Source organism: Muntiacus reevesi, chromosome 3, assembly GCF_963930625.1.
Source record: "Muntiacus reevesi chromosome 3, mMunRee1.1, whole genome shotgun sequence".
In the NCBI taxonomy this organism is placed as follows: domain Eukaryota; kingdom Metazoa; phylum Chordata; class Mammalia; order Artiodactyla; family Cervidae; genus Muntiacus; species Muntiacus reevesi.
The window spans coordinates 160,984,308-161,000,769 of record NC_089251.1 but is presented as its reverse complement, the minus strand read 5'-3'; the positions used below and the strand labels follow the sequence as shown (position 1 = coordinate 161,000,769).

The 16,462-nt window shown below is 38.4% G+C and overlaps 1 protein-coding gene across 7 annotated transcripts in view; it reads left to right on the top strand.

The window, feature by feature from the left end:
* The window catches only part of QKI (QKI, KH domain containing RNA binding), a 144,986-nt gene that overhangs the window by 34,560 nt on the left and 93,964 nt on the right, over nt 1-16,462 (top strand). For all 7 annotated transcript variants that reach the window (XR_010662451.1, XM_065931010.1, XM_065931007.1 and 4 more), the window contains exon 2: nt 7,804-7,946. Coding sequence is in view for 6 of the 7 variants with exons in the window: in XM_065931010.1 (XP_065787082.1) it covers nt 7,804-7,946 (143 nt within the window). In the remaining variant the exon portion in view is untranslated. The remainder of the gene's footprint in view (nt 1-7,803; nt 7,947-16,462) is intronic.

The window sequence follows — 16,462 nt, the reverse complement described above, 5'->3', positions numbered from 1 at the left end:
CCCTTCTGCTTTCTCTCTTTCCCAGCATCAGGGTCTTTTCCAATGAGTGGCCAAAGTATTGGAGCTTCAGCTTCAACATCAGTTCTTGCAGTGAATATTCAGGGTTGGTTTCCTTTAGGATTGACTGGTTTGATCTCCTTGCAGTCCAGAGGACTCTCAAGAGTCTTCTCCAGCACCACAGTTCAAAAGCATCAGTTCTTCAGTGCTCAGCCTTCTTTATGATCCAGCTCTCACATCCATACATGACTACTGGAAAAGCCATAGCTTTGACTAGACTGACCTTTGTCGGCAAAGTAATGTCTCTGGTTTTTAATACACTGTCTAGGTTTGTCATACCCTTTCTTCCAAGGAGCAAGCATCTTTTAATTTCATGGCTGCAGTTACTGTCTGCAGTGATTTTGGAGCCCAAGAAAATAAAGTCTGTCACTGTTTCCATTGTTTCCCCATCCATATGCCATGAAGTGATGGGACTGGATGCCATGATCTTTGTTTTTTGAATGTTGAGTTTTAAGCCAGCTTTTTAACTCTTCTCTTTTCTCCTTCATCAGGAGATTCTTTAGTTCCTCTTTGCTTTCTGCCATAAGGGTAGTATCATCTGCATATCTGAGGTTATTGATATTTCTCCCAGTTCATAATTCCAGCTTGTGATTCAGTCATCTGAGCATTTCGCATGATGTACTCTGCATATTCCTGAGTGTGCTGGAGAAGATTCTTCAGAGTCCCTTGAACTGTAAGGAGATCCAGCCAGTCCATCCTAAAGGAAATCAGTCCTGTGTGCTCGTTGGAAGGACTGATGTTGAATCTGAAACTCCAATATTTTGGCCACATGACTCATTTGAAAAGACCCTGATGTTGGCAAAGATTGAAGGCAGGAGGAGAAGGGACGACAGAGGGTGAGATGGTTAGATGACATCACCAACTCAGTGAGATGAGTTTGGGCAAACTCTGGGAGTTGGTGATGGACAGGAAGGCCTGGTGTGCTGTGCTTCATGGGATCGCAAAGAGTTGGACATGACTGAACAACTGAACTGAACCCTGCATATAACTTAAATAAACAAGGTGACAATATACAGCCTTGACACACTCCTTTCCCAGTTTTGAACCAGTCTGTTCCATGTTTGGTTCTAACTGGTGCTTCTTGACCTGCATACAGAACTCTCAGGAGGCAGGTCAGGTGGTGTGGTATTCCTGTCTCTTGAAGAATTTCCCACAGTTTCTTGTGATCCACACAGTCAAAGGCTTTGGCATAGTCAGTGAAGCAGAAGTAGATGTTTTTCTGGAACTCTCTTGGTTTTTTCTGTGATCCAGTGATGTTGACAGTTTGATCTCTGATTCCTCTGCCTTTTCTGAATCCGGCTTGTACATCTGGAAGTTCTCACTTATCATACTGTTGAAGCCTGGCTTTCGAGGATTTTGAGCATGACCTTGCTAGCATGTGAAATGAGTGCAATTGTACAGTAGTTTGAACATTCTTTGGTATTACTCTTACTTGTTATTCAATGGAAATTGATCTTTCCAGTCCTGTGGCCGCTGCTGAGTTTTCCAAATTTGCTGGCATGTTGCATGCAGCACTTTCATAGCATCATCTTTTAGGATTTGAAGTCGCTCAGCAGGAATTCCTTAGTCAGTTGAGCAATTAGAATTGGCTGACACAACTTAATGTTGTTAAGTTAGGTTAACATGTGGTTTGCATCAGATTTTTTTCAGTGTTTTGAAAAGTCATCCTTAGAAAAAAAAATTTACTTCTTTTTGGCTGTGCAGGTAGGTCTTAGTTGTGGCTTGGGGACTTGGCTGCCCCTTGGGATGTGGGATCTAGTTCCCTCACCAGGGATCAAGCTTGCATCCTCTGCATTGTAAGACATATTTTTAACCACTGGACCACCAGGGAAGTCCCCCTGAAAAGTTACCTTTTAATCTGCATTGTTACAGATTCTGAAAATAATTTTTTAATCCTTTTCAAAATTTATATCATTAGAATTTGTTTTTCTTTACTACTGAGGTGGTAAATTTTTTATATTACCTAATCTTTGTTTTCTTGGTTTAAGTTTTTTGTTAAAATTCTAAATCAGAAAGTAAAATAGGGCTATATTTTATTCTTTAGTCTTTCAATTTTGCAGCATTGAATTTATACACAGCATTTTCTACTGATCTTTGGAAATGACTGCTTAATTTTGTAATTGAGATTTCTCAATTTTTTCTGTTCTCCGGTATTTTTTTCATATTTTTGTTTTTGATACTTTTTCCACAGAGTGATTAGCTGTTAATTTGATAATTCAGATTTCAGAAGATTGTGCCACACTACTATGTATAAAATAGATGACTAATGAGGATCTACCTAAGAGCACCGGGATCTCTCCTCAGTGCGCTGTGGTCACCTAATGGGGTGGAAGTCTTTAAGAAGAGTGGATTTATGTGTATGCTCAAGACTGCCTCACTGCTGCACAGGGGGCACCAGCACACATTGTAAAGCAGCTAAACTTCAAAAAACCCAAACTTCAGAATCGTAAGGTGGCAGCGGATGGGACGCACGGACAGTAGCTCAGATACAGGAAAAGTGGCGGTCATGGCAAAGCTAAAGGCCAAGTTAGTTAAGGCTTAATGAAGCATAAGAATATTTTAAAACAAAGCTTTTAGTTAAATCCATAGGTGAGTTAGGGGAAAGGGAAATGACTCAAGGCCAATGAGGTATTAGTAGGTTGCATAAAACAGAATGGTGTAATAACTGCTTTTCCTCTGAGGAGCATAATTCACTGACCGATAATTGAGCTTTAGTTTGGAAAAGGAAAATATCAGGATAATTACAGCAGAGAAAAATGAAGAGACCAAACAGTACAGCCAAAGCAGATTTTTAGGACTGGATAAAAACTAGTTCTCAAGGTATTGGAATTTGAAAAAAAAAATGTGATGACTGAATATCAATTCAAGAAAACATGGAAAATGAGAAGAGCCTGACTGCTAGAAAAGCTAATACTCCCCAAAGCTGAAATTATATTCTCAACTTGTTAGCACAGCCTTTAGATTCCAGAAGTGATTATTTCCTGTTTAGCTCTGGTGGATCCAGAGGAAGATTCCAGTTCTACTGCAGCTTGACATGTCATCAAATAGTTGATAAAGTGTGCCTGAAGATTTAATATCCAGGTTAGAGAAATATGTGTGATATGAAATTGCAGTTAGTTGGATCCTTGCCTCACAGGATAGTCATCCCTTAAGAATGCCAACTGATAGATTATCATCAGTCTGAAGGTATTAGTCTGGTAGAAAGCAACCATGAAAAAATGTTAATTTGTCTACTACTGTCTAAGGAAACAGCCGTAGAAGTATGGAATGGCTGAAACTTAGCTTAGACCATGTCAGCAGTGCACTGTACTCGCCAAAGCAGTTAAGGTGTTCTTGAAGGTGCAAAGGAAGTAGAGTGCTTGGGACTGGAGGCAGGCAGCCTCAGGCTGCATACTCATCGTCGGTCAGGGAAGGATGTGTGTGGTACAGGATTTTCCATTTTAAAAGAGACAGACAAATGAATTATACCTAAATGAGTAAGAGTGTATGAAACTATGTCATATAACTGAGAGAAGAGGGCACTTAGATTTCAGAACTTTTTTATGAGCTTTGGAGTGTTGAGTGGGGATGAGTGGGAGAAAATTCAGTAAATTTATAACATTTGAGAACTTAATTTAGAGATGTCTAAAACAAGTTTTCTTGATATTAGGGTTATTTTGGAATAATTATAAGTAGTTGGAATTTGTATACTCGGTGAGTAAGCAAATGGTTCTGAACTTTTACTTCTCTAAACCACTGCGGTAGTTTGATGAAGGTAGTGTGGAGATGGGGACATTAAAATCATTATATCTTGTAGTGTTTGATGCAACAAAAGAACGTATAAAGCATACTAATTACGAGGCATTTGTATGTTTCATAAATGAACACCTGTGAGCCCACTGCTTACAAAGGAATTAGAGCGTTACCCGTGCCCATACCTGTGATGAGTTTCTGTAATACTTTGCCTTTGATCATATCAGCTTGATAGGATAGCATTAACAAAAGCTCTACTTGCTAGCCTTAAAGAATGAAATGCTTTGGAGTCAGCTTTTAAAACCATTGGCATTATGGGGAAAATAATGAGTATTTGCCTAGTGAGGTTGGAAACCAGTGGATTCAGTTACCATCATTTGATAAGCAACCTTTAATTATATGAAGTACCGGCTACCCACTCGAGTGTTTTGGGGCTTCCCTGACAAACTCTTGGTAAAGATTTCACTTGCAGTGCAAGAGACCCCGGTGTGATTCCTGGTTTGGGAAGGTCCCCTGGAGAAGGGATAGGCTACCCACTCCAGTATTCTGGCCTGAAGAATTCCATGGAGTGTATAGTCCATGGGGTCGCAAAGAGTCAGACACAACTGAGCGACTTTCACTTACACTTTTTACCGGCACAGAGAGGTTAAGTAAGAGGCATCTAAAATGACACAGTTATTGTTAGAACTGGCATCAGAACTTGTTCTGACTTGAGTGTCATAAGTAATGTGCCAAGAAGTGCTAATGATTTTCTGGCTAGAAAGGTGCTATTGATAAAGGTGTAGTACTCAGCTGGTTGGACTCCACAGTGAAAATCTAAATATCTTGTGAACCCAAACTGTCTTAGTCATCTTTTCATTTCCATTAGTGCTGTCTTGTATGTAATTTCTTTTCTATTATTAAATTGAGTGATGTATTTTAGAGACTGAAATAAACATGGTAGAAATATTTTTTAATTTTAATAAAAATAGAATATATAATTTCATTGTAATTTTGCTTCACATACTCCTGTCATTAGAAAACAAAGTCAGAGCTCCTGTCCTCTTGACTTCTTTCTTGATCCTAATACCCTGTCTGTAGCAGAGTTGATGATGCCTGCTTTTGTGTCTAATCCGTATTTCTTACTTACTGTTTTTCTACCTTAGAGTACCTCTGTGTTTATATCCTCCCATATTAGACTAAATTTTTTGAGAGCTGGGACCATGACTTGCTTAACGTCAATGCCCTAGAACCTGGCTCTTTCCTATCTCCATTCACCCATCCATCAATCCCATTTACTGAGTATTAATTGAGGACCCACTGTATTCCCAGCCAGTGTTGTAAGAACCAAAAATATAATAGGTAACAAAATTTCATGGAACTTTTAAGGTATTAAATAATCAAAAAAAAGTTTCTAGAAATACAGCTTAAATGGTAAATGTATCTTTTCTTTCATTATATCATCTGGTCAGATAGATATAGGTTACTGGGTTTTTTGGTATATTGTTTTTAAATCTAGTCATCTGAATTTTTTTATTTATAATTGATTATTTCGACTTTTCTAAGTTAGATAAATTTGTTTACTGAAATCACTTTTTCCTCTTCAGTCAACTGTATTACTGTGTTAATAGATTTAAAAAAATATTGAATTATTCTTGTGTTCATGGTGTAAATTCCACCTTATCTAGTGCATTAGTGGATTATGCCAGTGATGTCTGCATTTTGGATATTTGCATCTCCATCTATAAGCAGATTTTGTCTATGGTTTCCTTTTATGCTATTGTCAGGTTTTTACTAGCTTCATAATAAGAATTGGGCAGCTTTTGAAGAGGAAATTTTAATGGAACAAACTAATGTTGAAAGTGCTTCTACATAGAGACCTGGACTGAAGGATATATGTGCAGTTTTAATTAGATTAAATTTTTCTCATGCCCTCCACTTAATTATGTGTTATAATTACATAATTATGTAAACAACCATTTATATTTAAATTGTTGGTCACTAGAAATTTGATTTGGGAATTGCTGTCATATGCAATTTAAGATAAACACTGATTTGATACTGAATATCATTGGGGAAGATTTCATTATGAAAGCAAAAGTATAAAAAAGAACTTAAAGAATCAAGTCTTGCCCTTATAATGTAGCTAAATACAAGGTACCTTCTTTTGATTTTCTTTTACAAAAGTTCACTTGCTATAAGAGATAAACATTTGGTAAACTTTGACAAGCAAATTGTTAAGGGATAAGATTTGTTATAAAACGAACATTGCCATCACTGAGGCAGAAAATGTACTGTAGTGCAGAATTTTCACCGGTTGGACTAATATAACTGGGTAAAAACATCTCTGATCATGCCTTTTTACTGTAGTGGATTTTATTTAACTGAAAACAGTTTAAATAACTAGTTAAGAAAATTAAAGTCTGCCTTGCTTTTGCTAGTTCCTTAATAGCAGTAAATTGAAATTCAGTGTTTGGAAGGCATACAAATACAGCACGGTGTGGTTGTGGTAAATGTATCTCTCTATCCAGGTGAAGTTGTAGTTTTGTATATTTATGTATTCTTTAACCTATTCATCTTATCTAAATTTTCTTATTAATAACTAGTTCTTTTGGAATCTTATTTTTAAATTTTTAAGTATCAATACTAATGGACCCAAGCCTCTTCCCGGAGGAGGACATAATCTGTCATTGAGAGTTGGTTAGAGAAACATTCAGTTAAGTTAATAATGACAACTTAGTCGGTAAAGAATCTGCCTGCAGTGCAGGAGACCTGGGTTTAATCCCTGGGTTGGGACGATCCCCTTGAGAAGGAAATGGCAACCCAGTCCAGTATCCTTGCCTGGAAAATCTCATGGACAGAGGAGCCTGGTGGGCTGCAGTCCATGGGGTGGCAAAGAGTCGGGCACGACTAGGTGACTAACACTTACTTACTTACTTATTAGTGTATTCTAGTAGGTAGGGGCCTATCCTTTAGCACAGTGTAAAAGCTGCATAAAGAACTCTAGAAAGAATTGATTTCTTTGTATAGGACTTGATACGTTAAAATAGATTTCTCATTTTTTTTTAAGAAATAATATTTACACCTGAGAACTGTCATGATAATTGTTTTAAAAAATCATTGAGTTTAGGTATCTCTGGTTTCTTGTATTTCATTCATTAACTCACTGTAGTTTGATCTCCATACCATCTTTTCCTCCCTACTTCTGTATCAACATTGACTTAGCAGTCAAGTCCAAGGTTCCCTCTTTTTGCTCTTTACCTTACCATGTTTTTGTGGTATTTGATACTTTCGATCACCCTGGCCTTGAATCTGTCATTTCTTAGCTTCTTTGATGCCTCTCTTCTGTAGTTCTCCTATCTACCTCCATTACTTCTTGGTTTGGAGCTTCTTTTCCTACTCCTTAAATCTTTCTTTTCCTACTCCTTAAATCTTTCTTTTCCTAGGGTAATTCAGTTCTTTCTTCTCCCAATCCCCCCTTAAGACATCCTTTTTGTTCCTGTAGCTTTAACCAGTACGTTTGTGTATCACACTCAGACTTCTGAATCTCTGTATCTAATGGACATCTCTGTTTGGGTATTCCAGAGATACTTAAAATATCTAAGGAAGTGGTCCAGTTTGAATTTCATTCAGATAGATTAGTTCTGAAGTATAAAGGAGCCTTTGGCATTAGTGTTGTCTGACAGGCATTCTTGGGGAGTTATTTGGCTGAAACTATCATTTGTTTAGGCATGGAGAAATTAGGTAAAATAACTGGTTTGTATTATAGTGAATAAGAGCTTGGGCTCTGAAGTTATTTTTAATAAAATATATTATTTGGTGTAAATTTGGTTTCTGGTAGAATTTACTTAAGACTGTAGTTCGGTTATACACAGACTTAATCCAGAAAATGACAGAATAGATCAACAACTCTTGACTTCTTTAAGTTTTAACACTTAATCAATGAAATCCTCCCTTACCCTCTTATTTATTTTTTTCCTGGACTAGTAAGAATATTTTTTTGTCTAACACATTTAAAATTTTTACTTTTAACAGAAATTAGCAGAGTACGGAAAGACATGTACAATGACACATTAAATGGCAGTACAGAGAAAAGGAGTGCAGAGTTGCCTGACGCTGTGGGACCTATTGTTCAGTTACAAGAGAAACTTTATGTGCCTGTAAAAGAATACCCAGATGTAAGTACATTCTGTTTATCTTCAATGTTCTGTTTTGCTTTTTTTCCTGCTTCACATTCTTTGGAAAGAGATGTGTCTGGTGGTAAGCATTGGCAGCTGCTTTAAAAAAATTTCACATGAGGGACTAGAAGTGTGAATCATATAAAATTATTTTTTAAAATGTATTTTCATTTGGATGTTGCTGTGTCACTTTGGAAATGCACATAGTAAAGACTTAGTTCTTGATTTCAATTTGAGGCAAGAATTATGGAAAGAGCTTTGGCTTGCATGTCAGAAAGCACCAAGTACAACTGGTCCATGTCTTTGATTTGACCTCCGAAGAAGCTGCGTCATCCTTTCAGAACAACGAGGGGCGGCTAGACTGTGATAGCCAAGTTCCCTTGTGGTGCTAAAATTTTTATCATAACCGCTGTTTATAATTATTTTCATCTTAGTTCCTTGCTCAGCTATTCTCTGAGTATCCTGTCCTGGATAGCCTCCTTATACTATACAATTAAATTATAAAAGGCTCAAAACTCTTTGCCTTTTGTTACACAGCCCTACGTGATACAGTACTTTCTATCTCTGACCTCATCTTAAATGATTTTCCTTCTTCCTCAACACCCGGTAGTCACACTGGCTGTTAAGAGTAAGTCTGTTCCCAGCCCAAGTACCTTTATGTTTTCTCTGCATTGATCTTAACCGGCTGGCTTCTTCTTGTCATTAAGATTTTAGCTTAAATGTCACTTTAGAGAGGCCTCCTCTGACCGTTTAATATAAAAGCAATCTGGTTACTCATTATGTCACATATGTCTCTATTTTTCTGCAATAGCACTTATTTTCTAGCTTTTTTTTTTAATGTCTCACCGCAGCAGAGTATAAGGTACTTTTGGTTTCTGTTATTCACTCTGTGTTCCCGGTGCGTGCAGTGTTGGCACACAGTAGGCATCCAGCAGCTGCTGAACGCACCGGGGCAAGTCGGTGTCCTCCTGCGGAGCTTCGGAGGGCTTTGCTGAAAGGAAGTGCAAGAAGGAGTTGCTATTGTAAAGTTAAAAATGTGGTGTGCAGTCTAAGATGCATTGATTACATGGATACTAGCGCAGTTTGGAGATTAGAAATAAAATGTCGAGTTGATGGGGGAAAATGTTGATATTACATAAGGTGCATTTCTATTAATAATACAGTTTTCTTACAAGTTAATCCATTTGCTCTTTTTTTTTTAATAAGTATTTTTGTTGCAAATATATAAGCAATTTTGGATGATGTAGGCAATAAAGAGTTTGTTGGAAGATAATTGGGTGTCACACTAAGGGCTAAAGGACTAGCTGGAGAACAAAGCTGTGTATAAGACAGGAGCCAGGGCAGGTTTGAGAACCTCAGTGGTGGAAGTTCAGACCTTCCCTGTTGAGAGCCTTGCTCTTTTTCTGTTTTTAACTTCCATTTAATAATATTGTGGTAGTTCACACATGTATAAATTCTCTTCAGACTCTGCTTCCTTCCTGGCTGCCATGTAACTTTGAGCAGCATTCCATGTGCTACATAATTTGGCATCATGCCTCTCAGATTTTATTTTCAAACTTCATATTCTTAGGAGAGAGAATGTATTTTGGGCCAGTTTGCTATGAGTAAGGCCTGGGATTAACTGACGTAACCTAGACCACCCTGGGTATTGGATTATTTTTAGGGATGGTAAATTGTGATTTGGGCAGCTGTCCATCCCAGTTGACGTCTACTACTTTTGTGTTTCATTATCTCTTTAAAAGATAGCCACCTTCTCATCTGCTTGTTTAAAGGATAAAGATCCTGCACTAGTCTTTATTATAGACTATGTAAGAGCATGAGACTGTGTTAGAGAATATAACCTTAACTTGCCTGATTCCCATTCTTACAAAAAAATGCATGTAGGGAGTGATGTTTATATTGCATTACTTAAAAGACACAAGTCCTGTATAATCCTCTAAGTCAGAAGAGATGTGTTTTATGTTGTGGATCCAAAGGGAGGCACCTTTTTACTATATTCCTGTCCTTTTCAACCAGTTAAGATTCATTGTCATGGTTAACTTCAGTTGCTGACAGATGTGTTGGAGTGAAACAATGTCTAGTTCAATGATTCTTAAAATGTGGTCCTGGGGCCATAGTATCCACACCTCCTGGGAACTTGTAAATGTTCAAACCTCAGCCCAGACTAGTTGAATCCGCAACTCGGGGCCAAAGCTCAGCAGTCTGCCTTCCAAGTCATGTGGACGATCCCCATGCACACCGAGGCTTGGGAAGTACTGCTCTCCTTTGTGTAGGTTGTCATCCTAGGCCAGGCTCACAGGTTGTCACGTAGGGTCCTCTTACCAGGTGTTGTTTCAGGAGGCAGATGGGGGTAGTGAACTCTTGAGGAGCAGGCATCACAGTAGTAGAGACAGACAGGAAACAAGTGGATGTTTTCTTTAGGTCCTGTCTATGCTGCGGGAAAAAGGAGATGCATAGTGGCTATGTGTTTACAGTCGAGGCATCTCTGTAAGATGAAGGGAGTGCAGAGACATGAGTAGAGGAATGGGGGAGGGCGTTCAGATCGTCTGGGGAAGGACGTTTCAGGCAGAGAGATCAGCAGTTCAGTGAGCATGCTTGGGAAGTGTGGGGAGATTCGAGGTTAGAAAGTTAGCAGAGTGCCTATCCTGTAGAGATGTTGGATACTACTCAATGTGAAATGGAAAGCTGGGGAATGCTGTGCGCTCAGTTAGGTTTTAATAGCTTATTTCTGCCTTCTGTGTGGAGAAAGGCAATGGGTGATACTGACAGCCGGGAGACCAGCTGGGGGCAGAGGAGGAATTTGACCAAGCAGACTTAAAAATAAATACTCAGATGCTACATAATTGATAACTTAAGAGCTAGTAGGATTTGCTGGCAGATTGGATATGTGGGGTGAGGGAAAACTCAGAGGAATAGCTCGGAGGTTTTGATTGGTTGAAGTAACAGTCACCAATTCCTGAGCTGTGAAAGACTGAGGGAAGAGCAGGTCTGGGGTTGGGGCTTCGTATTTCTGAGTTAGAGCTGAGTTTGAAGTCAGACATCCATATGTAGGCGTCTTAGTGAGGCGGGTGGTGTATGAGTTGTGGGTAGTTCCTGGCACCCAAAAACATCTATTTTATCAAAGCTTTTTAAATGAGAAATTCAGTGGTTTATAGCAGAGAAATAGATATAAGCCATTTTGGTCCTTTAGACCAGTTTTTTAATACCTTGATTTTAAATTTCCTTTAAAAGAATTTGGCAGAGTTGGAGTCTGCATGGAGTTTCTCTTTGAGGTTATCAATACATACCAAATGAATAGTAACTATGCTGTAGTCTGTACTAGGAACTGTATCTCATCATTAAATAATAAAATGAAACAAGAGTGTCAGATTTTGGCAGTATAGAAAATATTTTTATTTCAGAATTACGAATTAGGTATTGGTCACAATGAAACAAGTATGTGTTTTTCTTATTCCTGTTTTTCTTAATGTATCTTAGAGATCATTATGTATGCGTTTCTCTTACTTCCTCCTTTTGTATGAGGAATTGATTTTGTGAGTGAACTCATGCTCTTTGACTCGAAAATGCTTTTATTAAAGCTTCAAAGGGGCAGTGTAGTATCGGGGTCCAAATATATGAACTCAGACTCCTGGCTGGCCCTAATGCTTGTATTGTGACTTTGGACAAATCCAGTCATTAGTTTTTTCATCTCTGTATAGAGGTAGTCTCTCTCAGGCTTGTGAAGACTTACAAGTGAATTAGTACATGTAAGATGTTTGGAAACGCCATGATGCTGTGTGGGTGTTGCCAGAATTAAGCTCCAGGAGGGGGGATGTTTCCCTTTGCATGGTCTCACTGCCTGGGCCAGTGTCTGGTAAACGGCAGCTGGACAATTACAATAAGTGTTTGCTGTGTGTATCTGTTGGCGAGCTTCAGTCTTTTAGATACTGCTGAACTTCTTTAAGTTGTCTTTTAAGTTTACATATAGCAACTTATTTATAAAAGTGTAAATTTGGAGATACTGTTTTGGTTTTGGCTGTGTATAACTCTGGGACTGATAAGAGAAGGAAGCCTTAGATTCAATGTTTGAGAAATGAGATTGTGCTGTATTATGTCCACAGTGTTTTTTGAATCAGTGGCTTAATGGTGTGGGAATGAGAAGGTAATATGAATAGCTTGTTGAAAATATATTGAAAATTTTTTACAAATTTAACTATTAGTATTTATACTTATTGATAAAGTGGATTGTATTGCATCTCTACTAGTATTAAGCACATCCTGGAGGTGGGGATATTAATTCAGTAAAGAAAACTGCTTGATACAGTTGAGATAATAGTGGGTTTTTGAGTCAGGTTTTGAATTCTGGCTTACTCCATTAGTGACTGTATTTGTCAACAGTTGCCACAACAGTGCAACAGTGTAAGCTGTCCTAAAACTCAGTGGCTTGAAATAATAAGTATTGATTTCTGTGCTCTTTATTTAGTCTATACTGTGTGTGCTGGAGTTCTGAGGATTGAGTTTAGCCAGCTTGGCCTGGGCCAGCTGTGCGTGTTTCAGTTACCTTTATGTTCCTGCTAGCCTCTGCCCAAAGGGGCAGCAGCTGCTTGGGGCAAGCTCTTTTCCTGGCAGGTCACTGGAGTGGCAGAGCCAAGCCAAATTGCTTAAATACATGAAAGACCTCTACACGTTCTCCCTCAGCCAACATTCCCTTAGCTTGGTGGTTGTCAGCTGTGGATGGATCTTGCCCTTCGGGGGCGTTTGGCAATTTCTGGAGCTGTTTTTGGTTGTCACAACTTGAAGGGAGTACTAGTGGCACTTAGAGGGTAAGTGCCACGGATGCTCTTAGACATCCGACAGCGCACAAGACAGCCCCAACAACAAGGAATTCTCCTGCCCCAAATGTCAGCAGTGCTGAGGGTGATGAACTGTTTTATCAAGTCACTCTGTCCACATGAGAAGGGACTGGAACAATAATTGAGACTATCACACTGACTTTTAACTTTAGAATGTTAACTTTAGGATGTTTCCTTGTCTATAAGATCATCAAGTTTCTTTCATAGAATTATTTAGAGTAATGAAGATAACAAATATATGGTATCTGATAGTGCACTCAGTATGGTTCTTGTGATCATGAGTAAGGAAAAAATCCCCATCCTTGAAGGAACCCACAGTGTTGTATGAAAGAGAAAAGCTGTTGGATTAAATCCTTTAAGACTATTTATCATACTTTCATAAAAGGACAAACAGGAGTGAAGATTAAAGTTAAACATAGGCCACATCATAGTGTTGGTTTGGCCAGTTTTTAAGAAAGGACTTGTTTGAATCCATGACGATCATATAAACAGTATGTGAATGAAGTTAACTCTGATTGATAAAAGTAAAAGATGTTGTGTTTCAGTGAGTCAGTAATAATTGTGTCATTGAGGTTGCCTGGTCATCGTTTCTGTGTTCTGAGAAAAGGTTTTATAGGGTGTGCCAGAGTGGTAGAGTACATTCCACACGTTGGCGCGTCTAGCTGTCTGGTGCCTTAGTTAGCCTAGTGTATATGTGAACAGATATATTGCAAAACTGTTTTATTTTCAGGCGTGTTATGATTAAGTTGTAGTGAGACTTTTCCCAGAAATTTTTTATGAAGATAATTTGACTTTCTGAAGTTTTAAAAATGGGTCTTAATTTTGAACAGTTATAGCTTTGAAAGGTTTGTCTTGGATCTAAGCTGTCATGAGGACATATATTGTCAGTGTGTTTACGCAGATTGTAAGATGGGTAAATGCCCTTTCAAATATTTTTTCCAGCTTGTAGGACTTCAACATGACAACGCTAGTTCATAATGTGGGTTTATAATGTTTTTCACGGTACTCTCTATGGAAAGTGAAAGTGGCTCAGTCGTGTCCGACTCTTTGCGACCCCATGGACTGTACAGTCCATGGAATTCTCCAGGCCAGAATACTGGAGTGGGTAGCCTTTCCCTTCTCCAGGGGATCTTCCCAACCCAGAAATCGAACCCAGGTCTCCCGCATTGCAGGCGTATTCTTTACCAGCTGAACCACAAGGGAAGCCCAAGAACACTGGAGTGGGTAGCCTATCCCTTCTCCAGGGGATCTTCTTGACTCAGGAATCGAACCCGGGTCTAGCTCCTAATAATTATGTTAATGGTGGAACATAAGTTTTAAATTTCTTTTCAGTTTATTTCTCCTGGGCTTGCAGATAAAATTTGGCTAGTCATAGCTTCTGAGTTGGTATGGACTTACTGGTCAGATCAGTTTCTTAAGATCTGCAGAATGGCTGCTGAGCTGACTTTTGTTTTGGAGGAATTATGAGGGGAGAAGAGATCAATGCAGTTGGTTATCTTTACTTAAGTCTTTGTTCCTTTGACTTGTGGCTTTCTTACTGTGTTGATAGACTTGATATAAACTACTTTTGTCTTTCGTTGTTCTGAGAAACTGATGGACAGTAAGTAAAAATTTAATGATCGGCCAAGTCTCTCTCTTTAAAACCTAGGTTAAACCTTGATATTTGGCAAGATATGATCTTAATTATAAGTGAAAATAAAAACATCTGCACATCTCTCTTTGATATTTTATACAGGAACCTCTTAAGGATAGATTGTTGATTTGAAGAAGGTTAGATATATATTTTTATTGAATAGTGTAAAATGTTTCAGATTACATATTAACCTATTGAAGTTTGTAATTTAGCAGTACAATTTGATAATATAGAGCATGTTTTTAAGTTTTAGGAAGAGAGACTATTATTGTTGACTTAGAACTTTAAACAGATCAATTCAGTGAAGGTCAGTTTCATAAAACTTGGTTTTCAAGTTTCATTTTTATTTCACTCTGCAAGGGTATTTCAAAGGCCTGCTGTGTACCAGATATTTAATAGGCTCTTTGTGGTCTGAGATGTACTAAATTTCTTAGGATGTTAATGGAAATTATTCCAAAAAGGATTTCAAGACAGTCTGAAAACTAGTTTTGTTTGGCTTAAATTTTTTCAAAGTTTAACGATTTTTAAAATAAGCAGTCTTGTCTTAAAATAGGAATTCTTTCTTTTGTGAGCAACATTTTGATATTAAAAAGGACTAGTGTGTAGAAGAACAAGCTAAAAGATGGAGTTAGTTTTTAGGGAAGAATAATTACTTGTAAGCAAATGTTTTCCATACTCAGTTGAGATAGAAAAATTTTGCCTGTGATTTATCTTATTTGAAAAGAGATTGTTAGGATCTACTTGGTTAAAATTACTGTGACAGAGGTCTTAAGGGATTAGATGGTAACCTCATCCCAGGCGTTAACCTCCATATCTCTAAGATTCTCACTGAAGTAATCAAAGGAATAGAAAAATTAGAGAGAAACCTGCTCCTCGGGGCTATTGGGTGTTAGATGTTACAGGAAAGGTCAAGGTGCTTATCTCTTTTTGGCCCATTTTGGGAGAACAGTGTCTCCTGGGAGTAAGTGAAACAGTCAGTAACATAATCTTTTTAATCCTAATCCTGTCCCCTCTAAAGTTGGTAAAAAATGAAATGGGGTGTGGAGTAGTCCACAGTTATACCCTTTGAGCTTGGCCACCCGTTTTTGTGCCTGCTTAACATAGATGATCTAAGTTTATTTTGTGAATGAATGAACTCATTATTTATACCTTCTTTTGGTTTGAGTTTGAGCACAATACTACTGTAGCTTTTGATAGAATTTGTCTTAACCTTTGGGCTTACCAGGTGGCGCTGGTGATAAAAACCCAAAGAACCCTCCTGCCAGTGGCAGGAGACGTAAGTGATACAGTTTTACCCTGCGAACATTGAAATAGAACTTTTTAATGATTAGCCATAGAACTAAATTTAATTATTTCTTTGGTAAAGTATGTTATATGTCTCAGTAAACCCATCCCTTTAGAACAAAATAGTTTATAATAAATTAGGAACTTCCTGAAATCTAAGTTTTGCTTATAATGCGTGCGTTGCTCAGTCACTTCACTGGTGTGTCACTCTCTGCGATCCTATGGACCATGGCCCGCAGGCTCCTCAGTCCATGGGATTTTCTAGACAAGAGTACTGGAGTGGGTTGCCCAGGCCTACCTCTGGGGGATCTTCCTGACCCAGGGATGGAAGCCCAGGTCTCCTGCATTACAGGCGGATTCTTTACCTCTGAGCCACTGGGGAGGCCCTACCAGGCTGCTCTGTCCATGGGTTTTCCCAGGCAAGAATAGTAGAGTGGGTAGCCATTCCCATCTCCAGGGGATCTTCCCGCCTCAGGGATTGAACCCTGGTTTGCTGCATTACAGGCAGAGTCTTTACCATCTGAGCCACCAGGAAGCTTTCCCTAAGTTCACAAACAGTATCAGTAAGGAGCCTGCCTAGCATGAACTTGGCCATCTCTATGTTTCATATTGGCATGATAATTTCTTCTTCTTTACTTGGTAAGGAATTGACTGAGCTTAAAAAATTTATCACTGTTGAATAGGAGTTATAGATTACTTTTTTGCCTGTTTATTTGTAAGATTATATAAGAGCAGTACAAATTTGCAGTTTTAAGGACAGATTAAAC